Below are 13063 nucleotides of genomic sequence, written 5' to 3' on the forward strand. Positions count from 1 at the left end.
GAAAGGGCAAAGAGGCGAGCACTGATTGGCCGAAAGCGCCCCGCCTCCCTCGCGCCCCGGAAGTGACGCCGGAAGTGAGGGGCTCGGCGGGGATTTCCCAATGGCGGGGCGGCCCTGAGCCCGGCCCCGGCCCGGCCCCTCCATGGCGGAGGCGGCGGCGGCGGCGGCGGCGGCCCCGGCCCCGGTCCCGGTCCCGGTCCCGGGCCCTGAGGAAGGGAAGCGGCTCGAGGCTGACGAGTGGTGCGACAGCGGCCTGGGCTCGCTGGGCGAGGGGCAAGTGGCGCCGCTCGCCTCTGGCCCTGACGAGGAAGAGGAGGAGGAGGAAGAAGGGGGGGCCTCGGCCTGGCTGCGACACGTCCTCGGCTTCGTCACCGAAGACGGCGACACGTGAGGGGGGGGACCTTGTTGGGGGGGCTTTTTATCCCCTCCTCTCTGCTCCCCCTTCCCCTTTGCCCCCCCTCCTTTGGACGCTATGGAGCAGCTCCTGCCCCCCCCCGGCTGGGGGTACCTCCCCCCCTTTTTAACCCTTTCCCCCCCTCCCCCCCAGCGCCCTGCACTTGGCCGTCATCCACGAGCACGAGCCCTTCCTGGACTCCATCCTGCGCCACACGGCCGGTTCTGCCTTCCTCGACCTCCAGAACGACCTGGGGCAGGTACTGACGAGTGGGGGGCACTTAGGGCTCCCCCAGACTCTGTGCTGCCCCCCCAACCCTTTTATGACTTGAGGGGGGGGTCCTTAAAGCCAAATTCCCCAACATCCCCCCCCCGCGGACCATCCTGTGCATCACAGTGATGCTGTGGCTGTTGGGTTTTGTGCCGAAGCCGGGGGTGTGGGGGCAGGAATTGAGAGGTGGGGGGCACTTAGGGCCCCCCAGACCCTGTGCTGACCCCCCCCAAACCCTGTTATGACTTGGGGGAGTCCTTAAAGTTAACCCCCCTCTCGCAGACCACCCTGTGCATCACAGCGATGCTGTGGCTGTTGGGCTTCATAAAGAAGTTGGGGGTGTGGGGGCAGGAATTGAGGAGTGGGGGGCACTTAGGGCCCCCCCAGCCCCGTTTTATGGCTTGGGGGGGGTCCTTAAAGCCGTGTCGTCCCCCCCCAGAGCGCTCTGCACATCGCGGTGATCCTGGGGCTGCCGGGTTTCGTGCGGAAGCTGCGGGCGGCGGGCGCGGGACTGGGGCTGCGGGAGAGGGGGGGGCAGACGCCGCTGCACCTCGCCTGCAGGGAGGGGCGCTCGGCCTGCGCCCGTCTGCTCCTGGGGGGGCCCCCGGCCCCCCACCCTGACCACAGCCACCAGCTCGAGAGCCGCAACTACGACGGTGGGGCTGAGGGGGGGGGGGATTGAGGGGGTAAATGTGGGGCTGGGGGGGGTTTGAGGGGATAAATGTGGGATTGGGGGGCAAATGTGGGGTTGGGGGGGGGGCATGGGGCTGAGGAGGGAGATTGAGGGGCAAATGTGGGGCCGGGGGGGATTGGGGGGGTAAATGTGGGGCTGGGGTGGGGTGGGGGGGGATTGGGGGGCAAATGTGGGGTTGGGGGGGGGATTGGGGGGCATGGGGCTGGGGAGTGGGATTGAGGGGAGAATGTGGGCCCCGGGGGGAGTGTGGGGGAATTGGGGGGCAAAGGTGTGGCCGGGGGGGGCCTTGCTGGGGGCTGAGGCCGCGGGTCACCCCCCAGGCCTGACCCCCCTGCACGTGGCGGTTCTGCGCGGGGACCTGGAGCTCGTGGAGCTGCTGCTGGCGGCCGGCGCCGACCCCGACGTCCCGGTCAGCGGCTCCCGAGACCCATCCCCTGCCCCTCATTCCCAATCCTGATCCTGATCCTCATTCCCAGCCCCTCATTCCCGATCCCAATCCCCATCTTCTGATGCCCATCCTGATCTCCTGCCCCCGATCCCAATCCTGATCCTGATCCCAATTCTCATCCCCATCCACTCATTCCCAATCCCAATCCTGATCCCCAGCCCTTCATTCCCAATCCCAATCCTGATCCCACTCCCAATTCACCTTCCCATTCCTATCCCCATTCCTGCCCCTTGTTTCCACTCCAATCTCATTCCCGATCCCGATCCTGTTCCTCTTCCCACTCCCCAATCCCATTTGGTTTGATCCCATTCTGGTTCTACCATTCCTGCTCTCCAGTCCTGATCCTGTTCCCACTCTTGATCTCGTATTTCTGCTTCCCATTCCCATCTCATTCCAATCCCAATCTTCTCTCCCATTCCTGCTCCCCAATCCCATTCCCATTCTCTCTCCTGTTCCTGCCCCCATTCCCAATCCAGTCCCAACGCGGTTCTGATCTGGTTCCCACCCCGCATTCCTGTTCCAATCCCATTTTACTTTTCACTCCTGTTTCTTCCTTTCCGTTCTAATCCAGTTCCAATTTCGTTCTCAATTTGGTTCCTGCCCCACATTCCTATTGAATCCCATTACCATTCTCGCTCCTGTTTCTCCCCCCCGGCCCATCCTGATCCGGTTCTGATCCGGTTCCTACCCCACGTTTGTGCTCCAGTCCCACTCTGGTTCTCACTCCCTTTCTGCCCATTCTGCTCCGGTTCCCGCCTTGCATTCCCATTCCAATCCCCCTCTGTTTCTCACTCCCTTTCCCCCCAGTTCTGATCCAGTTCCCATCTGATTTGTTCCCCCAATTCCCGTTCCAATCTCCCTCCCGTTCCCCCCTACCCCGATCCCGTTCTGCTCTGGTTCCCATGTGGTTCTGATCCAGTTCCTGCTCCACGTTCCCATTCCAATCCCGCTCCAGTGCTCTCTCTCTTTCCCCCCAGTTCTGATCCAGTTCCAATCTGGTTTGTGCCCCACATTCCCATTCCAATCCCCCTCCTATTCTTCCTCCCTTTCCCCCCAATTCCGATCCGTTTTGTGCCCCCGTTCCGGCTCCAATCCCCCTCCTTTTCTCCCCCATTCTGATCCGGTTCCGCTCCGGTTCTGCTCCGGCAGGAGCCGAGCGGCGGTCGGGCTCCGCTGCACCTGGCGGTGGAGGCTCAGAGCGCGGCGGTGGCGGAGGCGCTGCTGCGGGCGGGCGCCCACCCGTCCCCGCGCATGTTCGGGGGCTGCACCCCCCTGCGCAGCGCCCGCCTGCGCCCCGACCCGCGCCTGCCCCCCCTGCTGCGCCGCTTCGGCGCCCCCGACAGCCCCCCCGACGCCTCCGACGCCTCCGACACCGCCTCCGACAGCCAGGTCAGAGCCCCCCGGGACCCTTCTGACACCCCAAGATCCCCCTGACACCCCCAGAGCCCCCCTAGAGGCCCATGACACCCCTGACACCTCCAGATCTCTCAGAGCACCCTGACACCCCCAGAGCGCCCCCGGGACCTCCTAACACCCTGAGCCCCCCGACAGCCCCAGAGCCCCCCGGGACCCCCCCAGACTCCCCCCCTGACATCCCCAGATTCCCCTGAGCCCCCCGCCGGGAGCATCTCCCACCTGACAGCCAGTTCAGAGACCCCCTGCGAACATTGACAACCCCCCCCCGACAGCCCCTGAGACCTCCCCCCCCCACCCGACCCACAACAACACCCTGGACCCCCAACGCCCACCCCCGGGACCCCCAGACATCCCTGAGCCCCCTCCCAGCCCCCCCCGATCCCTGTGTGAGCCCCAAACCCTGGAGCCCCCCCAGAATCTCTCTCTTCTGCCCCCCAGGAGGAAGACGAGGAGGAAGAGGACGAATACGACGACATCGTCATCAACCGCGGCCACTGACGAACCTGATGTCCCCCCAGTTTATGGGGGGGCTCTGCGAGGGGGGGCCCCGATCCTCCCACACACACCGGGGCTGGGACAATAAACGGGCGTCTGTGCCCCAATTAAATAAGAGATTTATTAGGGGGCTCAGAGACAGCAAAAAAGGGGACACACACACACACCAAGCCCATGTGTCCCGGGGGGGGGTCTCAATGCCCCCCTCCCCCCGGAGTTATGGGGGTCTCAGGCCCCCCCCCGCGTTATGGGGGAGTCTTAGTGCCCCCTGACACCCCCCCTAGCTGGTTTGGGGCAGGGTCTCGGTGCCCCCCTGGGGTTATAGGGGGGGTCTCAGTGCTCCCTGTCCCCCCCCCGCGGCTAGTTTGGGGGGGGTCTCAGTGCCCCCCCGGGGTTATGGGGGGGTCTCGGTGCCCCCTGCCCCCCCGCGGCTAGTTTGGGGGGTCTTAGTGCCCCCCCGGGGTTATGGGGGGGTCTCGGTGCCCCCTGCCCCCCCGCGGCTAGTTTGGGGGGTCTTAGTGCCCCCCCGGGGTTATGGGGGGGTCTCGGTGCCCCCTGCCCCCCCGCGGCTGGTTGGGGCCGATGTATTTCAGCAGGGGGGCGGGGGGGGGCACCAGCTCGCTCCGTCCCAGCAGGGGCTGCAGGGGGGGGGGCACCCGCACCCGCCCATCCTGGGGGAAAAGAGGAGGATCAGTGCCCCCAGTCCCAGTTCCACCCCTTCCTTGTGCCCTCCCAGTTCACACACCCCCCAGTCCCAGTAATCCCCCTCCCCACATCCCCCGGCTCTGCCCCCGCAGTGCCAGTTCTGTCCCCAACCCCCCCAGTTTCCACCCCCCCCAGTCCCAGTGTGTCCCCCCTTCCCAGTCGCCCCATTCCCAGTCCCTACCTCTGTCCCAGTTACCCCCCTTCCCAGTCCCAGTGTGTCCCCACACCCAGTTTCTTTTCTTCCCAGTACCCCCATTTCCCAGTCCCAGCTCCCCCCCGCTTCCCACTCCCAGTTCTCCCACCTTCCTCGTGCGTCCTCCTCCTTCCCAGTCCCAGTTCCCCCATTCCCAGTGTGTACCCCCATTCCCAGTTCCCCCAGTCCCTCACCGCTAACTGGTTGCACTCCAAGAGAGCGATGAGCATCCTCGAGACAGCACAGGCCGTGCCGTTCACCTGGGGGGGACAGGATCGGGGTGGGGGGCAGTTTAGGGATGTCCCAGGGATTTTGGGGGGCTCGGAGGGGCCCCCGAAGTGTTTCGTCCCCCCCTCACCGTGTGCACATGGCGGAGCCGTCCGGTGCCGTCGCGGTACATGATGTTGAGGCGACGGCTTTGGTAGTCGGTGCAGTTGGAAGCACTGGAAATCTGATGGGGGGGGAAGAGGACTTTAGGGTCCCCCCGGGGTCACCCCAAAAACAGGGACCCCCAAAATGGGAAGGGTGTTTTTCCCCTCTCCCAACCTCCAAAAGAGCACAAATCAGCCCCAAGAGTACGAGTTGAGTCACTGATGAGGGGTCACCCCAAATTTGGGGGGGTTCCTTGCTGCCCCCCCCTCAAATTTACCCCCACACCCCTTAATTTACCCCCCACACCCCTAAATCTGCCCCCACCTCCCCATATTTGCCCCGTCCGGGCATCCACGCTTCAATATCGAATTTGCGATACGCGGGGAGCCCCAATTCCTGCGTCGGCATATCCAGAACCCTACAAACAATAAAAAAAGAGGGGGGCAAATGCGTTTTGGGGAGCAGAAGGGGGGGGTTTTGGGGTGCGGGGGACCCGGGCCCCCTCCTTGCGGCCCCTACTTGTAATGAAGCCCCAGCTCGGAGAAGATTTCCTTCTGCAGCGCCACGAACTCGGCCAGCAGCTCCTCGCTCTCCGAGCCCGACTCGGCCGCCGTCACCCCGAACATCTCGACCTTGGTGGGGGTCACGGCTTGGGGGGGGGCGATTTACCCCCCCCGTACCCCCTTTTTGCTCCTCCAATCCCCCTTTTGCGCCCAGACCCCCTTTTACTCCCCCATACCCCCTTTTAATTCCCCGTACTCCCTTTTTACTCTCCTGTACCCCCTTTTGCCCTTTGACTAGCTTTTACCCCTGATCCCCCTTTTATCCCCCTGTACCCCCTTTTACCCCCCCTGCCCCCCCAGACCTTCCTGTCCCTCCCCGACCCCCTTTTTGCCTCCCTAGCGCCATTTTTCTGTCCCCCCTGACCCCCTTTTCTGCCCCGGACCCCCTTTTACACCCCTCAGACCCCCCCCCCCCAACCCCCCTTTTTACCCACCTGCCCCCCCAACCCCCTTTTCTGCCCCCCTAAATCCCCCTTTTCCCCCCCTTTCCCCTCCCAACCCTCCTTTTCCCCCGTCGCACCCCCAACACCTCTCTTACCCCCCCCGACCCCCCTTTTACCCCCCTGTCCCTCCTTTTCTGCCCCCCGTGTCCCCTCCCAGTGCTCCCAGTACCTTGGTGAACTGGTGGACGCGGTAGAGCCCCCACGGCTCCCGCCCGGTGTCAGTCTCGGCGCGGTAACAGGTGCTGGAGCTCACCACGCTGGGGGAGGGGGGGGCAATGGGTGAGGACCCCCCCAACCAACTGGAACCCCCCCAAAACACCAGGGACCCCCCCAAAGCCTAAAGCACCCAGTTCAGGGGAGGTGCTTAGTGTCCCCCTCGGTTTTGGGAGGGTCCTCCTGGTTTTAGAAGCAGGGGGTTGGTGGGGGGAGGTCTCGGGGTGCCCCTAGTTTTGGGGGGGTCCCCCCATTGCCCCCCCCTTGTACCGGATGGGCAGATCCTGCAGCCGCACTGCGTGGTCCATGAAATACCCTGGAGGGGTGGAGGAGGCGGGTTAGAGGGGGGTTCCCCTTTTTGCCCCCTCTGTTGTGCCCCCCCACCTGCAATCATCCCCCCCTTCAATTTGCACCCCCAATTCCACCCCATGGCCCCCCCCATTTTGCCCCCCTCTACCCCTGCGATGTCCCCCCGTGTCCCTGTGCCCCCCTGCTGCGATGCCACTTCCCCCATTTTGTGCCCCACCGGTGTGCCCCCCTCTCCCCGGTGATGCCCCCCCCATTTTGCCCCCCTGTACCCCCCTCGCGATTCCCCCCCCATTTTGTCCCCCCCTCACCTGCGATGCCCACCTCGGCCGTCCCCGCCAGGCACAGATCCTCAAATCGGGAGGGGTCGATGGTGTAAACAGGCGAGGGGGGAGCACCAGGTTGGGGGGCACCGGGGGGGAACCCACAGCCCTCCTGGGGGGGACGGGGGGCACAGGTTAGGGGGGGGTACAAGGAGGGGCACAGGGACATGAGAGGGACGGACACGGGAGGGTGGATGGGGGGGGGACACACATGGACACTGGGGGGGCGCAGGGACATGGGGGGAAAGGGGGCGCACAGGGATACTGGGGGGAGTACTGGAGGGATACGGGGGGGGCACAGGAACATGGGGATGATGGAGGGCAGAGATGGGGTAAAAGGGGGAACACGGACACTCTGGGGAGTATTGGGGGACACAAGGATGCAGGGGGGGTAATGAGGGGATGGGGGCGACATGGTGGGGGGCAGGAATGGGATAATGGGGTAATGGGGTAACTGGAGAGATGGGGACACAGAGTCTGGGGGGAACCTGCAACCCCCCCCACGGGTGCAGCACAAAGTGGGGGGACACGGGGGCGGGGGGGGTGTCACTCACAAAGACGGCACCGCGCAGGAGGTCGGGGACCGTCATGGGCAGGAACCCCTGGGCGGGGGGGGCAGGCACTGAGGACCCCCTCAAACCCCATTCTGCCCCCCCAATTTCCCCCCCCTTTGCCCCCCAAGTCCCCATCTTTGCCTTTTTTAGGCCCCCAATCCCCCCCTTTACCCTCCAGCCCCCTCAGTCACCCCCATTCTCCTCCTCAGCCCTCCATTTCTCTCCCTTTGATCCCCCCAGCCCCTCATTCCCCTCTTTGCCCCCCCAATTCCCCCCTTGACCCCCTAATTCTCCCCTTTGCCCCCCTAGAACCCCCACTTCTCCTCCTTTACCCCCCCCGAACCCCGAATTCCCCCCATTTATATCTCCAACTCCTCCCTTTGACCCCCCACAGCCCCCCAATTCCCGCTTTTACCCCCCAGGACTCCCAAATCCCTCTTTTGCCCCCCCTGTACCCCCTTTTTCCCCCCCGTACCTTGGGCAGCAGCTTGCCCATGGCGAAGGCCACCAGCGCGTGCTGCAGCAGTGCCCCCGCCCCGCACAGATAGTACGAGCGATGCCCCGACACATGTGACAGCCGCCTGCGCACACGCAACACGCGTGTTGGGGTACGGGGGGCACCAAACACACGTGTTGGGGTACGGGGGACATGGGAACACAAAAAAGACACAGACGCGCATTGGGGGCAAAGTGATACGGGGGGGCGAAAGGGAACAGGCGTGTTGGGGCGCACACACGTGTCTCACCGCTGCCGGATGATGTCGAGCCGCTCCCCCAGCTCCAGGTGCCCCCGCGGCGGGAAATCAAACACTGAGGGGGAGGAATTTCATATCCCTGGGACCCCCTTTGCCCCCCCCCAGCCCCAAATGCCCCCCCATTCTTCTTCTCTGCTCCCCCACAACCCCCTTTTGCCCTATCAGAACCCCAAATTCCCCCGTTTTTGCCCCCCAAGTTCCCCAAATTCCCCCTTTTGCCCCCCAATGCCCCCTTAATGCCTCCTTTTTGCCCCACAGACCCCAAATTCCCCTCCTTTTGCCCCCTGACCCCAAATTTCTCCCTCTTTGCACCCCTGTTCCCCTCCTTTTGCCTTCAACACCCAATTTCTCCCCTTTTGCCCTGCCCTAACCCCCAATTTCCCATTTTGCCCTCCCAGACCCCAATTTCCCCTCCTTTGCCCCTGCAGCCACCCAATTCCCCCCATTTTGCCCCCCCAGACCCCCAAACCCCCCCTTTTACCCCCTCAGCCCCCCCCATACCTGGTTTCTCCCCCACCACCTCCAGCACCCGCGCCTGGCTCTCGTCACCCACTGGCTGAAGGAGGAGACAGGGGAATCAGGGGGGCACAGGGGGTTTGGGGGGGGCATGGGGAGCCTTGGGTGGGTGCCTGGGTGGTTTTGGGGTCTCTGGGGGGGTTCTGTGCTTCCCCCCGCCTCAGTGTGTGCTATCACAAAGGCGTTTGAGAGGGATGCAAAAGTTTAGGGACGGATGCAAAATGGTTTAACGGGTCCTGGCGGGGTCCCGGAGATTTATTGGGGTCCCGGGGGGGTTTTGGGGGCAGCCTGGGGGGATTCTGTGGCCCCCCACCTCAGTGGGTGCTGTTGGGGAGGGGTTTGGGGGGGCTGTAGGGGTGCAGAGGTGATGCAGCGGAGTTGGGGGAGATGCAAGGGGGCTGGGGGGTGTGTCTTGGGGATTTGGGGGGGCCTGGGGCGTTTTGGGGGGCCCTGGGGGTTCTCTGCTCCCCCATCTCAGAATGGGAGCTGTCAAGGGAAGGTTTGGGGGAATGCAGGAGTTGAGGGAGGATGTGGGGGCGAAAAGATGATGCAGCGGAGTTGGGGGTTGCAGGGGGTTAAGGGGGGCGGGCCTTGTGGATTTGGGGGGGGTCCCTGGGGCGTTCTGGGGGGCCTTGGGGGTTCTCTGCCCTTCCATCTCAGGATAGGAGCTGGCAAGGAAGGGTTTGGGAGTGATGGAGGGATTGAGAAAGGATGTCGGGGTGCAGACGTGACGCAGTGGAGTTGCAGTGAATGGAAGAGGCTTGGGGGGGCCCTGGGGGTTTTGGGGTGGGGCCTGGGGGGGTTTGGGGGTTCCTTACCGCCTCGGGGTGAGTGCGGTTGGGGAGCTGCAGGGCTTTGACATAGAAGCGCTCGTCCAGCTCGGCTTCCTCCGCCTGCAGCTCCTGCAACTGCAACCGCAGCTGCCGCCCATGCGCCCGCAGCGCCGCCAAATCGGGTACCTGGGGGGGCCACAGGGGGGGCTGGGGGGGGACAGCCCCCCCTCCCACTGCAAACACCGCTCCTCCACGGCAAACACCTCCCCCACCGTGTCACCACGTCCCCTCCTGCCCTACCGCCTCCGCTGTCGGCTTCTGGTGGGCGGCCTGGAGGGAAAAGGGGAGTCAGGAAGGAAAATGGGGGGGTCCTGAGCGAGATAGGGGGAAATGGGGGTGTCCTGGGCGAGGGGGGGTGTCCTGGGTCCCAAATGGGGGGATCCCACGGGGGGGTTCTGGGGCCTCAGGGGAGTTTGGGGGTGTCCCAGGGAGTCCTCAGGAAGTTTTGCGGTGGTCCCAGGATCTCAGGAGGGATTTGGGGGTCTCCCACAGAAGTCTTGGGAAGGTTTGGGGGGGGTCTCATGGGGGTTTATGGGGGTCCTGCAGGGAACTTGGTGGATCCCGGGGGGGGTTGGAAAGATCCCAGCGAAGTTTGGAGGGGGTCCCAGGAGTCTCAGAGGGGTTTGGGGGGAGGTCCTGGGGGGGTCTCAGGGGGTTTTGAGGGAGTTCTGGGGAGGTTTGATGGGTCCCAGTGGGATTTGGGGGTGTCCCAGAGGTCTCAAGAGGGTTTGGGGGATCCCAGAGAGATCTTGGGGGGTTTTGAGGGGCTTCTGGGGAGGTTTGAGGGGTGCCGGGGGAGGTCCTGGAGATCTCAAAGCGGTTTGAGGGATCCCAGGGCATCCTGAGGGTCTCAGGGGTGTTTGGAGGAGGTCCCAGGGGGAGGCTGAAAGGGTCTCAGAGGATTTGGACGGGTCCCGGAAGAGTCCTGGAGATCTCAGGGGAGTTTGGGGGGGTCCAGGAGGGGTGTCAAGGGGTTTGGGGGGCCTCAGGGGGTCCCTCACCACGAGCGCCCGCACGCGCTGCGCCACGCCGTCCTTCTCGTGCTGCAGACGGGCGATGCAGCGCCGCAGCTCCTGCAGCCGCGACCACGTCTGCACCTGAGGGGGCAACGGGGCGGGGGGGGCATTGGGGCAGCTGAACCCCCCCCCCCAGCCCCCCCCCCGCCCAGGGCCCACCCAGCATCCCCAAATACCCTCCCACTGCCCCCAAATACCCTCCCACTGCCCCCAGTCCCTCTCCCAGCACCCCCAGCCCCACTCCCACAGCTCCCGGTTCCCTCCCAGACCCCTCCCACAGGTCCCAGTCCCCTCCCAGCCCCCCTCCCAGCTCTCCCAGTCCCCTCCCAGCCCCCCTCCCCTCACGATATCTCGCAGGTCGCTCCCCCTCATCGGCCCCTTCCGCCGCTCCAGGTCAGCCTCGCTCAGTGCCTCCACCTCCAGCTGTGGTTTGGCGCTCAGGCCCTCGCGCACGTGCTCGTACAGGCGGCTCCGCCCCGGGATCGACCCCGGTACCGGCCCCGGTGCCGCCGCCGCCGCACCGCCCGCCCCCCGCCAGCCCCGCCGCACCGCCCACAGCGCCCGCCGCGCCGCCATCTTGGCCGCCCGCTGCGTCACGTGACGGAGAGGTGGCAGACAGAACACGCCCCCTTCAGGCTAGCCACGCCCTCTCCCGACGCTCCAGCGGTCCCTCGCGCGCTCTGGCCACGCCCACTCCACTTAAGCTGGTTAGGTGTAGCCACGCCCAATCGGACACCCTGACCACGCCCCCTTCGGCTCCTGTCCCGAGCGCAGCGCCCAGAGCTCCCAGTTCCCCTCTAGGTGCCCTCCCAGGGTCCCCAGTTCCACTCTTAGTGCCCTCCCAGTGTCCCCCAGGTCTCCTCTCACTGTCAGCAACCCCCACTAGGTCCCCTCCCAGTATCCCCAGCATCTCACAGTGCTCCTCCCAGTGCCCCCAAGTGCCCACCCAGTGCCCCCAGGCCCCCGATACCATTCCACACACTTTCTTGTCCAGCAACATTTAATGTTCCCAAGGCACTATCCCCCCTCTCCTCCAACCCTGCTCCGCCACAGCGTTCCCATGCCGGGAGAATCCTATTCCCGAGGGAGAACTGCCTCCTGTGCTGGGAAAATCCCATTCCAGAAGCGAATCTGCCCCCGTCCGAACGAGAGCTGCTCCCCAACTGAAGCAAACTCCCAGTTTTCCTGGGCCCCAGCCCTCATTTCTTCTTCTTCTGGACGTGGGCGCAGTCGTACTTGCCACGCACGACGGTGAGTTTGACACCAGGCAGGTCCTGGGTGCGGCCGCCCTGGACCAGGACAACGTGGTGCTCTTGGAGGTTGTGGCCTTCGCCGGGGATGAAGCAAACCACCTCCTTGCCAGTGCTGAGCCGGACGCGGGCACATTTGCGGTTGGCGGAGTTGGGTTTTTTGGGTTTGCGGATCAGGTTCTTAATCACCACTCCTTTGATTTGGGGGCGGCCGAAAGTCGCCCCCAGTTTAGGAGGAGGAGGTTTGGGGCGGCCTTGTCGGTGCATCTGGTTGAGAGTGGCCATCCCAGCGGACTGAGGAGGGAACGGGGGAAACGGAGTCAAGCTGGAGCACGCCGAGAGCTGGAGCGGAGTGGCGGCTGCGAGGGAAGAGAGAGCCGTGAGCAGAGGGAGAATGGAGGGAGAAAGCGGGAGTGGGGCAGCAATGTGGGGGGCAAAGGGAGAGGGAATGAGGAGAAATGGGGGGCACGGAGAGGATGGGAATGGGAATGGAGAGAAATCGGGGACAGGAAGGGGAATGAGAAGCGAGAGAAGAGGAACAAAGATTAATGGGGGCAAAAAGGGGGAAGAATCGGGAGGAAATGGGGGTGAAAGTGGGGAATGAAAAACAAGAGGAGAAGGCGGGAAAACGAGTGAGGGAAGAGGAACGGAGGGAATGACGGGTGAGAGAAGCGGAATGGGGATTAATGAAGGGCAAAGCGGGGAACGAGAGCGGAGAAGAGAAGGGGTGAAGGGAAGGGGAATGGGGGGAACGAGGGGTGAAGGGAGGGGTAAAGGGGGCGATGAAGGAGGGAAGAGGGGCGAACATGGGCCCGGACGGCCCCACATACCCGCGCGCCGTAGCCAGGCCGCGGCGCCCATCACCGCTCGCAGCTGCATCCTCGGCACCGGCGGGGCCTGGGGGAGGAGAAAGGGCCGGTCAGCGCGGCCGGGGAGGGGCGGCAGCCGTGTCCCTGCCCGCCGGGAGCCGCTCGGGGGATGCGGCCATCCGCCCCCTCACCTCAGGGTGCCGCCATCTTGACACCTTCCACCCCCGCCACACGCTGATTGGGCGTCGCGGGTGCCTATCATTGGCTTTAGGAGTTTTGATTGGCTTCGCCCTCTCTTAGCCCCTCCCCCTCCCCACCAGCCCGCTCTCCCAGCTGATTTGGCGACAGGGAGTGACAATCATTGCGTTTCGCACTCTGACTGGCTACACTCCCCTTAACCCCGCCCCCTCCCTGCCAGCCCGCCCCTCCCATCTGATTGGATAGAGGGAGATGCCACTCACTCACTCTTCGCGTTGTGATTGGTTTTCTCTTTTA

The 13063-nt window shown here is 64.6% G+C and overlaps 3 protein-coding genes across 3 annotated transcripts; 1 reads left to right on the forward strand and 2 right to left on the reverse strand.

Annotated features, from left to right (window-relative positions):
* Positions 1–193: 193 nt before the first annotated feature.
* NFKBIB (NFKB inhibitor beta) lies at positions 194–3827 on the forward strand (the record flags this gene model as incomplete). The annotated part of the gene is made up of 6 exons (XM_054052853.1): positions 194–387; positions 548–653; positions 1104–1320; positions 1679–1767; positions 2956–3195; positions 3661–3827. Coding segments are annotated over 6 exons (906 nt in total), but the record flags the coding sequence as incomplete, so codon positions are not given.
* Positions 3828–4022: 195 nt separating this feature from the next.
* On the reverse strand, positions 4023–11100 carry SARS2 (seryl-tRNA synthetase 2, mitochondrial). Its single transcript, XM_054052849.1, has 16 exons — positions 10855–11100; positions 10495–10590; positions 9734–9763; positions 9479–9619; positions 8646–8700; positions 8136–8199; positions 7865–7970; positions 7390–7437; positions 6824–6947; positions 6477–6522; positions 6163–6250; positions 5507–5619; positions 5312–5405; positions 4974–5066; positions 4810–4875; positions 4023–4388 (listed from the first exon to the last, which is right to left on the reverse strand). Exons 1-16 carry the CDS (start codon positions 11083–11085, stop codon positions 4233–4235), a joined length of 1551 nt encoding a protein of 516 aa, XP_053908824.1. The 5' UTR covers positions 11086–11100; the 3' UTR covers positions 4023–4232.
* Positions 11101–11483: 383 nt separating this feature from the next.
* MRPS12 (mitochondrial ribosomal protein S12) lies at positions 11484–12841 on the reverse strand. The gene is made up of 3 exons (XM_054052852.1): positions 12760–12841; positions 12590–12656; positions 11484–12118 (listed from the first exon to the last, which is right to left on the reverse strand). The coding sequence occupies exons 2-3, from the start codon at positions 12636–12638 to the stop codon at positions 11709–11711; spliced, it is 459 nt and encodes a 152-aa protein (XP_053908827.1). The 5' UTR covers positions 12639–12656; positions 12760–12841; the 3' UTR covers positions 11484–11708.
* Between the last annotated feature and the right edge of the window lie 222 nt (positions 12842–13063).

The sequence above is a fragment of the Cuculus canorus genome, chromosome 37 (genome assembly GCF_017976375.1).
Source record: "Cuculus canorus isolate bCucCan1 chromosome 37, bCucCan1.pri, whole genome shotgun sequence".
NCBI lineage: Eukaryota > Metazoa > Chordata > Aves > Cuculiformes > Cuculidae > Cuculus > Cuculus canorus.